The sequence below is a fragment of the Thermomyces lanuginosus genome, assembly GCF_041956635.1.
Source record: "Thermomyces lanuginosus strain ATCC 200065 unplaced genomic scaffold VTN49scaffold_40, whole genome shotgun sequence".
NCBI classification, from domain to species: domain Eukaryota; kingdom Fungi; phylum Ascomycota; class Eurotiomycetes; order Eurotiales; family Trichocomaceae; genus Thermomyces; species Thermomyces lanuginosus.
Window position 1 is genome coordinate 810,851 of NW_027192374.1, and position 16,740 is coordinate 827,590.

A 16,740-nucleotide genomic window follows, 5' to 3' on the forward strand; every position below is an offset into this window, starting at 1 on the left:
CTGGATCTGGTACCTATATCAACGCACAGAAAACGACGAGTCTAATGAGTACTTGCTGTTCACTTCTGCATCCCCACTAATCCGTAAAAAGGTTAGAAATTGGTTAACAAAGATAGTAAACATTCCAATCGGTTTCTATTGCAGTTGACAGGTGATGCGAATCATCCTACGTATGCTTGTCTTGGCCGGAGCCCGCAGGGGGTCCAGATATGGATGTTATGCAAACGTATTCGGCTCGTCCACGGAAAACCCTAATTTCCTGAACCCCGTCCGCCTACAGCGGATACAGGTCTCAAATGTTTAGCAATGGCGATGAAATGTACGGATATGGACATCAGCCGGAGCGCGAAAATTTGATTCATCGGAATGCATTATCATCTTTCACACGACTCGATAATCGCCATGGCATACCAGCCACGTCCACAAACGTGTTTCTGTATTGATGGAGTTCAGCTTGCAAGTTTCTATGTATGTTTCAGAAAAAGATCCGAAACCGTTGTCCTATACTAGTATTCATCGATGATTGCCAGAGGCTGCAATTTTAACTAGCACTCTTTCTGTGTATATATATGTGTAATGTCCTATCTGGCAGTGCACTGAAGCAGAGCACATTTCACACTACATCCTAGCGTCAGTGATATTTCAGTGATCCAGTTGATTTATAACAACTACTAGGGAGGAAAATGAAGTTTCTTCTCAGCAGTCTTCTCTTCCTGACGTCGACTCTGACCTTCTCGCTTGCCGAAACCAATTCTCAATCCACAGCTCAACAGAACGGACCGATCAAAGTCACATACGAGACCTCATACGATGATCCCGGCCGAGATCTCCGCACGGTCTCCTGCAGCGACGGCGAAAACGGTCTAATCACCAGAGGCTATACAACCATCGGATCGCTTCCGACGCGATTCGTTGGAGGTTGCCCAACTGTTGAGGGTTGGAACAGTGTCAACTGCGGGAAATGCTACTCGCTGTCTTGGAAGGGCGCCTCGGTCAACGTCCTCGCCATCGATACAGGAACCGGGTTCAACGTCGCACAGTCTGCTCTCGACGCTTTGACCAACGGTCATGCCGTCGAGTTTGGCAGTGTTGAAGCAACATATAGCGAGGTTGATCCTTCGGAGTGTGGAATGTCGGCGGGTTGATGCATGGTCTGGTGATTAAAGTGCTTCTCTCGAGTTCGAGGGCAGTCCAGTTCGAGTGACTTTAAGGGAACTGGGGTGTGATATCGGACGTGCCATGATTGATGCCATCAAACTTCTCGTGGGACCTTAATTCATGGGATGCGACTTGTGCTGGAAAACTACTACTATACGGAGTAACTACTCGTACTCCGTCTAATCATAATCATAATCATAATTATTAATTTAACCAAGAAATTGCAGAAAGTCCTATAATCTTTCCGGAGGGAAGTGAAAATACACACCATTAGCGAAACACAAAAATGATCTACGGAGTACAAGGAGAGGGAGAACAAAAGAAAAAAAAGAATGAAGGAACATGCAACAGCTGGGATTCGCTGGTGGTCACCCACCCAACTACTAACCAGCCGGCGTGTGGCTTAAGTACGGCTGAGCGGACGGGAAGCCCTGTTTTCCACACCCTATGGTCGCATGTAGTAGCCATGTGTTATTCTTTTCCTTATGAATCAACTATGACAACTCCGCAGGCTATTGAGATGAAAATTATCGCATCAGGAGACCTAGCAACGAGGCTATGGCCGATTATTTCCGGTATATTACTTGTCTTTGTATACTATTTATTACCCTAGGTACGGACAGACCAAAAACAAACAACTAATGTTTCCATGGCCGATTCGCACTTACAGTCCACCAGGGCAGAATAACCTCGGTGGAGACAACTGCTCAATGATTAGCCAGATTAGGCATTTACGACTGCCTGAGGCCCTAAGCACACCCTATCTTAACTATTTCTGTACCATACTCGTAAAACCACAAGCAGGTACTTCCACCATTCGCCTCAATAACCGCTTGACATCGCCGGGGCATAGAATCAACCATTTCTCAATTGAACTCCATTTTTGTATGATTGCCTCACTCAATTCCGCCTCTTCGAGCCTGCGGCCTTTGTACGTGTTTTGTATTCAATCTTTCATCCGATTCCACACGTGCTCGATCGGATTCAAGTCCGGCGGATTCGGCGGCCAGTTGACAAAGTAAATATTCAAGGATCATAGCTCCTGAACGATGTGACTAGCAGCGTAGGCAGGCGGGTTGTCGTGCATAAATATTTGGGCGGGATTTTCGTCCATGAAGGCGTGGACTAGGGCAGAATCGCGCCGAATAGCTCTCCGCGGTGATTGAACCCAAGTTCAGCAAATCAATTTTCGTTGCTGGAAAACGCTCCCCAAAACATGACTCCTTCCGAGCGAGCTGGCTGATGTGAGATGCACATGGGATCGGAGGCGTCGCCCGGGCGTCAGGTTATGTACTTTGTCTATGGGGATGAGGCTGGACGAAGATCTCATCGGACCATGATACAGACTTCCACTGCTCGTTCCTCCAGCGGATATGCTCCGGGCAGACTGCAGTCGCTTTGCCATCGTCTCCTCATTAAGCGGAGACTTCGTTTTCTTTCCTATATCGTCGAAAACCGTGCCGATATAGAGCGTTCTTTATACACTTCGGGCCGACAACCCAGTCGGAAAAGTATTGCGAGAGCTCCTTGTAAGTCATGCCCCGCGCGTCCGGCGAACTTGTCATAAAATCAATGAGCTGAGCCTCCTGTTCAGGGGACAAATGGGGCTTTCGGCCACGTTTTCGGAACTGGGGAGTGAACTGTTCTTGCTTTAACGCGTAGCGAACGGCGTATTCACTTTTATTGAGGATGCCCGCGATTTCTTCGAGTTTATGGCCAGCTTTGCGAAGGGCGTGGGCTTGAACACGTTCATCGCACGTCAATGCCTTTCGCTTAGGTGTAGATGGGGCTGTCGAAGGATTCTGAGCGACACTCATTGTGATATTGCAAGATGATCAGAGGTATTAGACGCGTCAAGGGATAATGGTTGCGAGGAATGCAAGTGTACTTCCGAACGTAAAATACCACATAGTGCGGCGCTAAGTACTGTACTGCAAACATTTCCAACAAAGGACCCCTTCAGCTCGTTTACCGGAGTTATTCAACCCAGCACAATATTACAATATCCTATGGAGTACTTTCCTTGGGTAACGCCTGGCTTTGTGAGACTGAGGAGAGAGTCGAATTCCCAATTCGATGCTGTCCGTGCAAGAGATGAGCCGTCGATGCCCAAAATAGGTTAGGAGAAATGCGGGGAAAGGCGGTTTTCGATTTTATCTAATCCTTATTTGTCTTAGTCCAAGCTTCAGGCTAGCTTTATTTGGAAAATCAGTTTCAACTTCTAACTGAAATTGGATAAGCTTACATCCAACTCAGAAGCTCTTTGTACCCACTCCGCTCCAGTCCCGAGTCGCTCAATCTCCGGACATCTTTCGCATGAATCAAATGTTAAGATTCGCTGTGGAGTCCAAGTGTACCCCGTAGATCTTCGAAAGGGAGGCTCGTTAACTCTTCAACTCCGTAATCAGCCTGTGTTGGGCCAATATTGCTCGAGTATTCCTTACTTTGCTCCTAGTACATCTCCCAGTCTTGCTCTCATTGAGACTGGCCACGTTCTCTGTCGAGTTCAGCTCTCCTGGACTAGGCCATGCCGGAGACAGAACAGCAGACAGACTCTGCCCAACGCCTGTCCCGATGGCCCCTTTCCGTCGGGAAGAAGACTAAGAAGCGCGTTCGCAACTTCACCCCAGCTGATCGGGCAGCTCATCGTGTGTTTGAAAAATCTCGAAGAGAGGCCTTTAACGGCCAGCTATTGGTATGTTTGGATCTGAAACTTCTTGTAGAGTACGATTGGCAGTTAGTAACGACAGAATTCAGGAATTGGCCAGAAGCATTCCGTCCATCGCGTCGGCTCGACGTCTGTCCAAGTATACGATAGTTCAGGAGAGTATTCACTATCATCGCGTCCAGAATCGACGCTGTCGGGCCGCAGTCACGGGAATTCTGTCGCTTATGGAGGAGCGCGATGATTTACTCAAGGAACTGAATGCTTTACGTGCCCTCGTCAATCCAGGGGCAGAAACTCGAAGCGCGAGGCCGATTCATGGGGAGGTACTTGAGTTACTGAAGCATGAGAACGAGTTTACCGATCACCATACAGCGACGACGACCGTTTCTCAGGAACCATCGGAGGATTCGAGTCACGCGGACACGGACACTGGAGGCAGCAAAAATAGCCCTGCTATGAAGGTGACAGAAGGACCGCGAACTACCGATATGCCACCAGTTATGGTTGGCAACGACTCGGTCTTCGTTGACAGTCTGCCTGTGAGTTTTGGCCCATGGAGTGGACCTGATACAGTACAGTCACTTCCATCGGATCTCTCAGCACCCAACTATAATGGGGATGCCGTGTCAATAAACCAGCAACCCTCGGGCACACAACAAACGTTACCGATATCGCCGAACGACTTTGCTTCGGTAAATGGATCGACTATGTCACAATTTTCCGGCCCGCCAATTGAGGAATTTGCGCCATTAGCCAGCTTGAACAATTCGCAATTTGTGGCATCATCTGGACCGATTCCTGTGGTTGATTCATATTTTGGACAACCTGCATCTAACCATGTTCTTCTATACTAATTCCATGACTATCGATTCATGCAAGCTGCTTGAGTGCCTCCTCTATCTTCTTGCGACTACGATTCTCCGCGCCAATAAACAGCTCCAGCGCATCCTTCAGGCGCGCAGTCGTGACCGGGTCGGCTTTGATCGCCTTCTCCAGTTCCTCTCCATTGTTCGCCAAGTAGTCCACGTCAGTCCTTGCCACTTTTTCATCAAAGCCTGCGGGAGCTAGAGGATCCATATTAAGCAACGGTCTCAGCCGCTCCGGGGTAGGCACCGAGTTTTGATGATCCGGATCCTTGGGCTTTGGGACATGGATGCCGGGTTGCTTGCTGGCATCGTAGGGCAGCTTTGCAAGTTCGGTGAGAACTTGATGAGAAATAGTGGCCGAATCACATCCCATCTCACCCGCAGCCATGGCCTCCTTGGGACTGATGAAGCTGCGTGAAGTCAGCATACGCTCACAAGCGTCTTGATGGGTGAATTACCTAGCGTTTTTGATCAGCGGCTGTTGTTTGCCAGTTTCCTTGTACAGTCGACGGTATATCTCCAGCATCTGCACGATTCGAGGGGACATTGGGTGCTGTGTAGCCGGATCATCGACATCGGGCCAGACGCTACGGTCGTCGTGGGCACGGGTTTCTGTTTCTGTCAGCATGGCCCTCCTCATTCAGCATCCAGGGCAATTACCGTTGTAGTACGGGCTGATGTAGAGGCAACCAGCCTGACTAGCGGCAATTGCCTGTGGCAGGCTAAACAGGGCCGTTCCCAAAGTTGCAATTCCTTCTTCCTTCAAGATTGGGCAGACGCTCAAGGCCGGACCGGTACTCGGAATCTTGATGCAAAAGCGCTCCTTTGGAATGCCGACCTTCTCGAATTCGCGGGCATAGAGACGGGCGTGCTCGAGAACTTTCTGACCATCGTAAGCGTGAGAGGGAAGGACCTGAAGAAGGACACGGCCTTTGATGTTGTCGATATTTTTCTTGCACATGAGGCATGCCTTAATGGGTCAGAATTGCCACCAAAATTCCCAGAAAATTTGAATCCATTCAAAGTGCTTACGATGCGCGTGTAAATCGCGAGCCAACCCTGATCCTTGTACTCCTTGACAGCATTGTTGAACAATTCGACATTATCTGGGTGGTTCATTTGGTGATCAACCCAGAGTTGATTGCTGGTCATGTCGTGCGGGACGATGGGGAGACTTTTTGTGAACTCCGGATCCATCCAGTCCACGTCGACGTTGACTGCGGGGTCAGCATGATATTAAGATCTCAGTTTCACAGACCTACGTTGTTCCTCGAGCTTGTCGAGCCATGTTGGAGCCTTTGCACTGCCCATGATTAAGCACTTGTGTAGAACTTAACTGTCCGAAGATGCGGCACGGGGAAAGAGGTTGGGATAATAGAGGGAGAATGCGTGAATGACAGTGAAGGGCTCTAGAATCGAGGCGCGTATCATGGAGCGGATTTAAATATTGAGAACTTTCTACATATGCACCCTTGCCATTGCCTGTTGGCATGCATAGTAAGGATCCATGCCGGGTGTCAGCAGACCCAGCATGGGTACAATTTTAGGGCTCAAAACCCGCCTTGGCCGCATCAGAGACGTGCATGACTAAGCAAAGCGGAGAAACAGAGCATTGACATCTCCAACCACCAGCTCCAGCATTGGTAGAACACACACAGGGCATTTGGCCCTGTACAGGGCAAAACGGGCGCACTATGCAGGTGCCATCGTTGCCATTGGCCGAATTGCTAGTCTCGATGCCGACCGACCCCACGACTGAACACAGTCATTCAGGGTGTCACACACAGGGCATTCATCTTTCGGCTTCTTCTCCGATCCTGTCCTAGGCCACGATTGGCTGGTAGATATCATGCCGGAGCTTTGGTTCTATCCCACGTAGCTAGACTTTGGATCGGACTGGAGTCATCTTCCCCCGGATTCGGTCTGGAAGGAGTAGCTGTCCTGCGATCAGGATCACGATGGAGCCTCTGTTTCGGGTTCTTGATGGAGTTCTCACCAGTGGAATCTGGGGAGTCGTCAGATGATTGGCATCAAGGATCGTGAATTAGTACGGCGGCAATGGCTCACGGCATCATCATAAATACTACCTCGAGGGTTAGAATAGATTGCGACTTGTGCGTCTTCGTTCGGTAGGCAATTCCACAAGTACTGTTCATGGAGGTATAACGACGGTATCTGGCTTCAATCCAAAGAGAACCATGCCCGACACCACAAAGGCAAGTGGCTCTGAATTCGTTGAAGATGTCGAGACCCTCCGCAAAGAATATTCCCATGGAGGGGAGGACAACTTGTCAGCTGCGTATAGCCGCAATATCCATGCGCGGATCATCAACCCGCTCGTTGGTATCCCTCGGGATACACTACTGCTTAACGTGACGAGCTTTTGTGAGGCATATGGGCTGGACGACAAGGTTGATACGTTCAAGAAGGCCGCATTGGTGGCGCAAAATCCAGCGGAGTTCGAGTCCATTCCTGAGCTGAACGAGGATGATAAATATTGGTTGCGACGGGAGACTACCCGTATGTCCAAATATATCAGTGCTTTACAAGAGGTGGATCGCTGATTGAGACGTTTGGATCAAGACCGATGGCACCTCCCTCGTGACTTCTATTACACCATCGCGCTTTGTTCTCTAGGTTCTGCGATTCAGGGCTGGGATAATACCGGTGCCAATGGTGCCAATCTGTCATTTCCTCAAGAATTTGGCATTGAGGATAATGGCTGGCTGATTGGTGTCATCAACTCGGGGTATGCATTGATCTGAAGTCTTAATGCATGTCTTCTACAGGAGAACTGACAAGTATAGGCCAACGCTCTTTGGCTTACTGAGGTTTGCCGGCCGGATATTCTAGTCTTATGTCTGGAATGAACTGACTTTCGAAGTGCTTGGGCTGCGGATCCGATTAATAACTTGTTTGGGCGACGTGGAACCGTCTTTTTTACGGGATTATTGTACGTTCTTCTAAACAAATGGCGCGTACAGAACTGACCATGGCAAAATAGCTGTGTTTTCCCGGTCCTAGCTCAAGCATTTACTCAGAATTGGTGGGGACTAATGCTCTGCCGTCTCTTTATGGGCATAGGTGGGTTTCAATGGCCCGTCCATCATTCAGGCCAATGACTTACAGTCCCAGGGATGGGTATCAAAATCTCAACGATTCCAATCTTTAGTGCCGAAGTCAGTCCCGCTCCCATCCGAGGTGGCATCGTGACTAGTTTCCAGCTTTGGGTGGCTTTCGGCATGTTTGTGTATGTGTTTCCATTGCACATAAACCGAGATTTCAACATCTGACAGCCACCATCCTAGAGGGTATTGTTCGAATCTCATATTCTACCGTATTGGTCGTCTAGCATGGCGGTTCCAGCTTGCTGCGGCCTTTGCTCCTGCTATACCAGTTCTGATTTTCGTTTGGTTCTGTCCTGGTATGTCCCATGCTCCTACGGTGTACGGAGAAACATGCGCTCACATTCTTTATCAGAATCTCCACGGTGGCTTATGAAAAAGGCTCGGTACCGAGAGGCCTTTGAAGCATTTTGCAGACTGCGAAATACGGAGCTCATTGCGGCACGGGATCTGGTATGCTTTCATTCTGCTGCTAAAACTTGGAAGCTGGCGAACGGAAAGCTTACAAACGCAGTATTATGCGTATGCCCAGGTGATCGAGGAGCAGAATGCGTTCGCTGGAAAAGCATTGAGCACACGGGCATGGGAAATCATCGTCGTTCCACGGCTGCGCCGTGCCATGATCGCCAGTGCCATTATCGTCATCAGCCAGCAATTCTCGGGAGTCAATATCATGGCCTTTTATTCCTCCACCATTTTCTCCGAGGCGAATTACTCGGTCAGAGACAGTCTTCTGGCGTCCATGGGCTATGGCCTGGTCATGTTCTTGTTTGCCTTGCCTGCCGTGTACACCATGGACACTTTCGGCCGTAGAAATCTGCTGCTGTTTACCTTCCCAAATATGGCGTGGTGCTTGCTCGGTGCCGGCTTGTCGTTTTTGCTGCCGACAGACTCAAAGGCAAGGGTTCCATTGATTGCATTCTTTATTTATTTGTTTACAGCGTTTTATGGACCCGGTGAGTTAGATTGAGATACCGTTACCTGACCCGCGTCGGAAAGACTGACGGACGAAGGTATCGGCCCTATTCCATCGATCTACTTTAGCGAAGCGTTTCCGCTGTCACACCGGGAGCTCGGTGCTGCGTTTACGATCTGCGTGAATAATGCTGTTGGGAGTGCTTTGAGCCTAACATTTCCGCCGCTTCTCGCTCGATTGGGACCTACTGGAGGTATGTACCTACAAAGAACATACTACACTTGAGCCATATCCCTCTTGCTAATACAAAATACAGCATTTGGCTTCTACGCAGGTCTCAATATATTGGCCTTTTTTGTGATTTTCTTCGTGGTTCCCGAGACTAAGTACGTACACTACCCTGCACTGCACTTTGCAATTACTAACGTCTGAAGGCAACGCACTCTCGAAGAGTTGGATTACGTCTTCGGTGTTCCCACGACACGGCATGCCTCATATCAGGTCGGCACTTGGCTACCTTGGTTTATCAAGAAGAATATCTTTTTCCAGCGAAAGGCTCAATTAAAGCCGTTGTATCAGGAACATGGTGACCACCAAAATTGATAAGTTATTGGATTCCAGTTCTGTCAGGTTCGGAGCGGCTGAAGCTTTCAACAATACGCTCTCACACACCAATATCATTCTGTTACAGAATGTGTAAAAGGAATATTGCCACTATGATTCACAGCCGCTTGAACACCTTGCGCTTGTGTACTTTGTAGATTTGTCCGGAGGAGTAGACTCCATGCTTAGGCATTCGGCGAGTTCGCTATTGTTGGTGGCGTAGTTGGGGGCAATTTCACAGGAGCCTACTTTTTATGGCGTTGGAAGGAAGCCCAAGATCAAATCATCGTCGAGACCAAATTCCCGTGCCCGTTTGGTCTAGACTCGACGCCGAGCATGTTCTCATGTTCTCATAGTCCGAAGTTCCCAGGTTCCAGCCTGTATTCCCCGCAAAGAGGGCTTCAGCAAGCTATTGACGTCGGCCGACGTGGTTTCAACGCAATTACTGAATCATACACAGGTACCAAATTATGGGAGTAGTTAAGGTCTCACCAGAATAAGAAGTACTCCGTATGGAATACTAGTGTCCAAGAGTCACTAGACCCCTAGATGGCAATTGACTTGCTGCTCCTTGAAGTCAAGCTTTGTTCGTGCCGCAAGTCATCACGCAGCACGCTCTAGGGACAGAATTTCTTTTGGCGGTCAGGCCACATCCGCGTCTTTTGGCTTGCCCCTGTAATCTGTAGCCTGCAGCTAGAAAGTTTTCTTGGACCATAGCGCGACAGACAAGCTCCGCGGGGGAGGGGGTGGAAAGCGTCCGGGGTTGCCTGCCCCCTAAACGCAGATAACATCACAGAAAAATTGATTTGCGAGAATAAATCAAATGCTGGCCAACGAGCGATTGAGAAATCCAATAGTGCTCCAAGTCTGCATGCGCGTTCTGCCGATTCGCCCTACAAACGGCGCAACCTTGTAACCTTTTCTGTCTACTCCGTACGGAGTACTGCACGCATGTTAATGTGCAAAAGCCCGGTGGTGACTTCACGACTTACTTCAAGAGACCCGGAATTACGTTTGCTGGGCCTACTCGCCAGCCCTACGGATTCACGTGACCCGAAGATGACGTTTGTACCTCGGAGATACCACCCACAACAGATAGCACACAAATTTTCTCTCTCGTGTTCGCTCCTCTCGCTTTTCTTTTTCTCCTTGCAGATCACCCGCAAATCGAGCACTAATACTTGAATGATTTCAGGCACACCAACACGTGCAATTATGGAGGCCGAAGTTAACCTAGGTTGTAACTGCTCGTACCCGAATATTTTCGCACAAGTAGAGAAGAGATATCCACACAGTCCAGGAGCCCCGCAGAACTGCAGATAAAAATGGCTGTTTGCGGAACATTTCAGTTCCAGCCCTCCAGTGACGGAGCGCCTTTCAGGGGTACGTTGACCTTGGCAAGGCTGAAAGCGATCTGGGACCACATCGGTAAAGCATGCTGTCTTGCCCTATTACGCACGGTGTTCCGCACTCTTGTTCATGGTTTGGATCATTGGATGTTGCAATTGATTCAGGCTAACCGGCCGATGCCGAGTATCCTGACTCGCGCTTCTATGTGTACCAAAAAACGAAGGTATGAGGCTCATGAGCCATGGCACTGGGCCACTGTCCACATGCTGAGTAACAAGATCGGTGGTAAATGTTCTTCAATCTCTTGAAAGGCTTGGCTGTTTGGAAGTGCCGACGGAGTCCTTGGAGTTGGAAGATAAGTATGCCTCGAGGATGCCCCCTCGAGAGGAATACAGTAATTACATGATAAACATGAGTTGAATCCTTCTACGGAGTGCGGCAAGCTTGTTGGCTTCTCGACGACTCCTTAGGTCCTAATTTCTGCTGTCGCAGATCACCGAGCAACAGGATGATTTGACGACATCCATTGGAAGTACGTAAAGAGTGACTAATTACAATAGTTTCGTAGCTTTTCTTCTGTTGCCAGCATGTCGCGAACATGCCCACTATCGAGGGTTTTTGCTCACTCTGCAAGCTCAGGCTGCACTGCCTTGCTGGAAAAATTTGCCACCTCCAAGGCAACAAGAGCGCGCCAGCGACAATCACCTACGAAAGCCAAGTGTTGCCCCATATGCTCAATCAATCTGACTGGGTTACAGTCTGCGGAGAACTCTTCTCCGTGCAGTCGAAGTCGCTCGATTAAGTCGAACGGCAGCGGAGTTGTCAGTGCTTCACCGGTAAGACCTGATCATCCTGATCGCCATTCCCGATTTCCCAGTAACCACGGTTCACTGTTTCGTGTAGCTCCGTTCCCTATGCGGTCCGGCGGCTTGATCGATCGACACATAAACCAAATCTTTCCTGGGAAAACGTCTATTGCGACCACCTGGTGAAGACGGACGCCGACAACCCCCAGCGCATTTGTCAAAGAATCTGTGCAATATTCCTTCAATCGTTCATTCAAAGGCGCTCGTTTCCCGGAGTCCCAAAGCGGTAGTACTACAGAGCCATGTTTTTGGATATGAACTCTGTTTGATCATGAGGCCCTCCATATACGACGCATAGAGGGCCATTGAAGGCATAGTCGACGACTGTCATGAGCACTCCTGAAAAGTTCCTGACAAGGTGACGAATCAGTCCACTTCGCTCTTCGGTGGGGCCCTGATTGCGGGGCAGAAAGTCAAAAATGAAAAGGGTTAGAGCCGCTGTAGGAAGTTTTATCTGTAAACTAAGCCTTATTCGGGCAAGTAGTCCTTGGCATTCCCAAACCATCCGATCGTGTACAGTAGCCGGATTCGGAATGCGGTCACAGTATCAACAATAGCCGCAGTATGTTCGTATGGAATACGGAGTACGGGTACTCGGTTACCCGCCGGTCATTTCGCACTCGGTAACCTGATATACTCTGGTTAACTTCGGCTTTCATTGATTCGTCATCTGCGAGTTTGGATTGGACTCGGACGAACCATTCGGACCGCACGTCCTCGAGGAGTTAAGTTTCAAAATTCAACTGGTTTCCTGTGCAAATTTGGCAGATCCCTCGAGATGTCTCACAAAGTTACGAAATGCAGTGTAATATTACCGTTGCTGTCGGGTACTGAAAATTAGGACTCTGTTCAACGGCCGAAAGAAGTCGGCCCTGGATCGAGCGCGCTGATGGGTGGCCGTCAGCAACTTGTTCCTAGGCTATCCTGACTAGTCCCTGACGAACTGCAGCATCGTCCGCCACGTGGCTCTCCACCTTATCAATGCTCCTAAAGCGGAGAGATAGCCTCGTCGTTGTTGTTTGATCATCGAGTCTGAGACGATGGATGGTTCATCTGGTAGTATTTGCACTCGTATCCGGGAGGAAGCTCAAGGAGGTTGTCAAACTGGGCTCATCCCTTTTCACCTGTGCGGCTTCCTCATGCCCGGATCGAGATGCAAAAGTTTATTCAAAGAAAGTCTCGACTCAACAAAGTTTCCACCAGTGTGCAAATTTTGACATCTTTCCATCACTTTCGGCAAGCCGACCCAATCACACGTGTGGTGTGCCTCTTGGCGCGCCTTAGTCGCGCAATTCTATCGGAGACCTGCGCTCCGCGCTGCTACTCTATGAATCACGAAGGTGACGACGAACTGCAGTCCGCATGAACTTCGTAACTCTCGTTGGAACGCCTGCCCCAATCTTCTTCCTTGAATCTGCGTTTCAAGGATATTCTGGTTCGGCCCCAGGGCCGAGTTCCCATGGCCTTGGAACGACAGACAGCATGTCCACCTGACCATCAGCAAGCTCACCCACTGTGACGGAATGAAGCATGGAAAGTTTAGACGATTGCTGTCGACTGACACTCGTTCAGTGACTCGTCTGAGTTTAACTCTGCATGAATGCTTGAGCGAATCTCTTTCGTTCATCATGATCTTGAGTCTGTAATCACTACACCGCTGGGATTGATCTGAGAATGAGTGAGAGGATGAGACTAGCGCAGCGTGCACTGTTCAGGAACCCCGAACTTTCCAGTCATTTCTGCCCTGTTCAAGCCCGTTGGGCTAAGATCGGTGAATATTTCCTGCGGTGAAGCTTTCAGGGGCGTACTCTGTTTGATACTGTGTAGAACTCCTCGTATATTCGGTACATAATGTTGATGACTAGTGGGCGACTAGCAGTATGCTTGGACTCTGGGGGGCATCACGTTTCTTTTCTTCTGGAGTAACTTGTTCGGCATTTACGCTTAATGCCACGTGGAAAATACCGGATTTGGCTTCAAAACCGTAACTTGTAGCTCAGTTACTGAGTTAAGGTGAATCCTCGATTTTAAAATGTAATAACCTAAATAAAATCTCTCGCACGGAGCAATATTCAGCCCGAAGTTCAGGGCCATTATCATGGAGCAGGCTGAGCCGACCAAAGAAGCCGCCTCTGTAGGCAGGACGCGCAAACAAAGGGGAGGGCCTGGAAGCTGGCAGCTCTGGACATTGATATAATTCTGGTACGGAGTCCACACGGGCTCTAACTATTGCCTGATATTATGGTGCCGGGCCATGGGGTTGCGGAGTGCAAACGACAAAGGATTCGCACAGAACCCAGTCTGAGCCACAAAAGGATAGGCGCACTGGGGTTGGGCTCAAGGGTGCCGAGGATCTCTGAGCGAATCGGAGTTTAAGAGGCGTTGACAGGGCCCAGTCTCTCTGACTCTTCGAGAAAACGGGGCCCTCTCTTTTTCTTTCTTCTTTAGTCCGTAGAGACATTTTGCGTGCCTCCTCGTATGAGTCCAGTACTGGACATACTTTTGGCCATTCGCCTCCCGTTCATCGCTTTGCTTCTCCAACAAATTCCACCGAATGCCCATATTTTGTGGAAGTTAATCGGGGCCAGAACCCATATGGGAGCATGTGTTCCATGACGGGAATTGCTCGGCAGGCCTATCGACATGCGGCTAAAGTTATCGGACTAGTCAAAGCTTAATTTAATCGGTAACTCATTCTACTTCCTTCTGACCCTCCCTCCCTGGAGTGAAACCTAAAAAAAAAAGTACAATAACTTTAATCCTGTGGGCATATTGGATCCTAACTTTGGCTGCTGGCTCCTCCAATCCCAGGAACTGATGACAGCGCGCCACTGGCAGTCGTGTGTGCTGCCAAGTATTGGCCGTGTCTGGAATTCCGGAGGTCTTTGAGTTTGGAGAGAAGCAGGGCAAAACTCTCTCGATCCAATGGCTCGAGAGGGGTGGATTAGATAATGGAAATTTTGTTTTTGTGCAGACAACGGGAGGACATGGATCGGGTTAAAGATTGTCGGGTTAGAAATTTGTTACTCCCTAACAGCCGCAGTGGTCCGCGTCAGTGTCCAGAACTGACGTTCTAAAGCCACATTGCTGGGGTCTGCCGGAGCCAGCCGGGCCCTTGTCAGGAATGATGATACCTTGATGCACAGGCTGATTGACGGTCATTGAACCAATGTTCAGGGTTCATCGATGGGTCCATTAGTAACCGAAAGACTGGCTTCGTAGCCAAAGGCCAATGAAAGCGAATGAGGCTCCGGGTTTTACAAATTGTGCCTGTCCGAGATTGGACATGATGGTCCACTGATGTTCGAGTCAAACTTCAGTAGTTCAGTTCAGAGACTCCAGTCCCTCCAGACTTGAGACTGGAGCACGGAGCGCAGCAAGCTAAGCGCGAATTAGCGCTCTTCACCTTCCCATAAGGTTCAGGTATCTCCGTGCCTCCCCCGTACTTTTGCCGCTTTACGGAGACTTTGCTGCGTGTAAAGCCACATAGGATTGCCCACAATTCCCGTAGATTGCAAACTGACCGAAAGGTAGATATATTAGCTTTGGCTCCCATAGGGCCCAGTGGATCCCCCAGCCCATTGCTGGAGAAATGCATGTAATGGGCCAGGTTGGAGTCGATCTCAACTGATATTGATAAAGCAAAGGCCGTGCACATCCAAGCATGAATTTCTTCTCCCTCGACACCCAAGGTAAACATCCAACGGTGCCCGTTCGTCCGTCGATGGGATCGCAGCTTCTGTTGATCAACGCCAACGCGGATCGCTGATCGATGGTCATGGCCAGGATCATGCCCCCCTCCATCGCCGAACTCGACGCCCGCGCAGCAGTTTCGCCTCGACTGGACGACCCTGGAAAGTTCCTTGTGGCACCGCTGCCCCAGGATTTTCGAAATGGCATGATTGCTGTCTCCGTCCTGGCATCCATCTCGGTGTTGACGACCTTCTCCCTCCTTTGCTTCATTACATATCGGCTCATTTTCTGGAAAAAGTACCACAAGCAGTACCTGGGTCAGAACCAATATATCGTCCTCATTTACAACCTTCTTTGGGCGGATATCGTGCAGTCGATTGGCTTTCTGCTTTGTGCTCATTGGGCGGTCAAAAATGAAATCAGAGGCCGTACAGCAGCATGCTTTATCCAGGGGTTCACTCTCCAGATTGGTGACCCTGCCAGCGGTCTCTTCATCATGGCCATTGCTCTCCACACGTTCGCGTTAGTGATAACGGGTCGAAAGCTGCCTCACAAGTGGTTTGTGACAGGTATTGTGGCGCTATGGACTTTTTTGCTTCTCCTCGTCATCGTTCCTTTGGGCATGCATGGGCCTGACCTTTTTATTCCTGCGGGTGCATGGGTTGGTACCCTTTCTCATTGCATCGTAAAAAGAATGACCAAAGGATGCTGACAATTGACTAGTGCTGGTTTGATGAAAAATACGAGGCTGAACGTCTTTTTGCCCACTACATTTGGATCTTCGTTGCCGAATTCGGGACCTTCCTTTTGTATACTGTTCTTTTCTTCTACCTCCGACACCGCATTGCCGAGTCGGCCGTCTTGGGAAGTCAGCACGTAGAAAGCATGCGGCGCCTCAAGCGCGTCGTCGGCTCCATGATGATCTACCCGATTGCCTACTTGGTGCTATCTCTGCCTCTGGCCGCCGGTCGAATGTCCTCTGCACGAGGAAACACTCCTAGCGTCATCTACTTCTGCATCAGTGGTGCCATGATGACCAGCTCCGGCTTCGTCGACGTGATCCTCTACACGATGACTCGACGGAACCTCCTCAAGGACATGGAACGGAGCAGTCGTGATCGCAGTTACCAGCGGGATGACTACCTTTCGGGACACATCGCCACCATCACTGCCGCATCCCATCGCGAATCCCGCCGCAAGAAACCCCTGCGCGGTACCTCGAAGCGCCGTGACGAGGAATACGGCGACGGTGAAGGATCAACAGATAACATCGTCCAGAAGGACGTTGAGCTGTCGCAGATGGGCAAGGTGTACCAGGAGACAACCATCGAGGTTACCCACCAGACTGTGGATTGGGAGGATGAGGCGAATCGACGGCAAGGACGGACGCCGAGGTAGCTTGTGTCAAAAACTTATCATACGGTTGATGGCACGATCGCTCTTTTTCTGTACATGTATATAATTTTTTTTTTTTCACTTCCTATCTCTCTAATTT

The 16,740-nt window shown here is 49.6% G+C and overlaps 6 protein-coding genes across 6 annotated transcripts; 4 read left to right on the plus strand and 2 right to left on the minus strand.

Annotated features, from left to right (window-relative positions):
* Positions 1 to 683: 683 nt before the first annotated feature.
* Positions 684 to 1,145, plus strand: VTN49DRAFT_6284 (uncharacterized protein; the record flags this gene model as incomplete). Its single annotated transcript, XM_069414435.1, has 1 exon — positions 684 to 1,145. One exon carries the CDS (start codon positions 684 to 686, stop codon positions 1,143 to 1,145), a length of 462 nt encoding a protein of 153 aa, XP_069265682.1.
* Positions 1,146 to 1,160: 15 nt separating this feature from the next.
* Positions 1,161 to 2,975, minus strand: VTN49DRAFT_6285 (uncharacterized protein; the record flags this gene model as incomplete). The annotated part of the gene is made up of 2 exons (XM_069414436.1): positions 1,161 to 1,270; positions 2,642 to 2,975. 2 exons carry the CDS (start codon positions 2,973 to 2,975, stop codon positions 1,161 to 1,163), a joined length of 444 nt encoding a protein of 147 aa, XP_069265683.1.
* A 710-nt stretch (positions 2,976 to 3,685) lies between these two features.
* On the plus strand, positions 3,686 to 4,680 carry VTN49DRAFT_6286 (uncharacterized protein; the record flags this gene model as incomplete). The annotated part of the gene is made up of 2 exons (XM_069414437.1): positions 3,686 to 3,853; positions 3,916 to 4,680. 2 exons carry the CDS (start codon positions 3,686 to 3,688, stop codon positions 4,678 to 4,680), a joined length of 933 nt encoding a protein of 310 aa, XP_069265684.1.
* Positions 4,681 to 4,696: 16 nt separating this feature from the next.
* VTN49DRAFT_6287 (uncharacterized protein) lies at positions 4,697 to 6,003 on the minus strand (the record flags this gene model as incomplete). Its single annotated transcript, XM_069414438.1, has 5 exons — positions 4,697 to 5,102; positions 5,151 to 5,304; positions 5,353 to 5,662; positions 5,725 to 5,909; positions 5,955 to 6,003. 5 exons carry the CDS (start codon positions 6,001 to 6,003, stop codon positions 4,697 to 4,699), a joined length of 1,104 nt encoding a protein of 367 aa, XP_069265685.1.
* An 887-nt stretch (positions 6,004 to 6,890) lies between these two features.
* VTN49DRAFT_6288 (uncharacterized protein) lies at positions 6,891 to 9,336 on the plus strand (the record flags this gene model as incomplete). Its single annotated transcript, XM_069414439.1, has 12 exons — positions 6,891 to 7,212; positions 7,276 to 7,441; positions 7,500 to 7,523; positions 7,577 to 7,645; positions 7,697 to 7,776; positions 7,828 to 7,942; positions 8,001 to 8,116; positions 8,173 to 8,270; positions 8,332 to 8,773; positions 8,831 to 8,986; positions 9,050 to 9,119; positions 9,168 to 9,336. The coding sequence occupies 12 exons, from the start codon at positions 6,891 to 6,893 to the stop codon at positions 9,334 to 9,336; spliced, it is 1,827 nt and encodes a 608-aa protein (XP_069265686.1).
* Positions 9,337 to 15,342: 6,006 nt separating this feature from the next.
* On the plus strand, positions 15,343 to 16,643 carry VTN49DRAFT_6289 (uncharacterized protein; the record flags this gene model as incomplete). Its single annotated transcript, XM_069414440.1, has 2 exons — positions 15,343 to 15,906; positions 15,969 to 16,643. 2 exons carry the CDS (start codon positions 15,343 to 15,345, stop codon positions 16,641 to 16,643), a joined length of 1,239 nt encoding a protein of 412 aa, XP_069265687.1.
* Between the last annotated feature and the right edge of the window lie 97 nt (positions 16,644 to 16,740).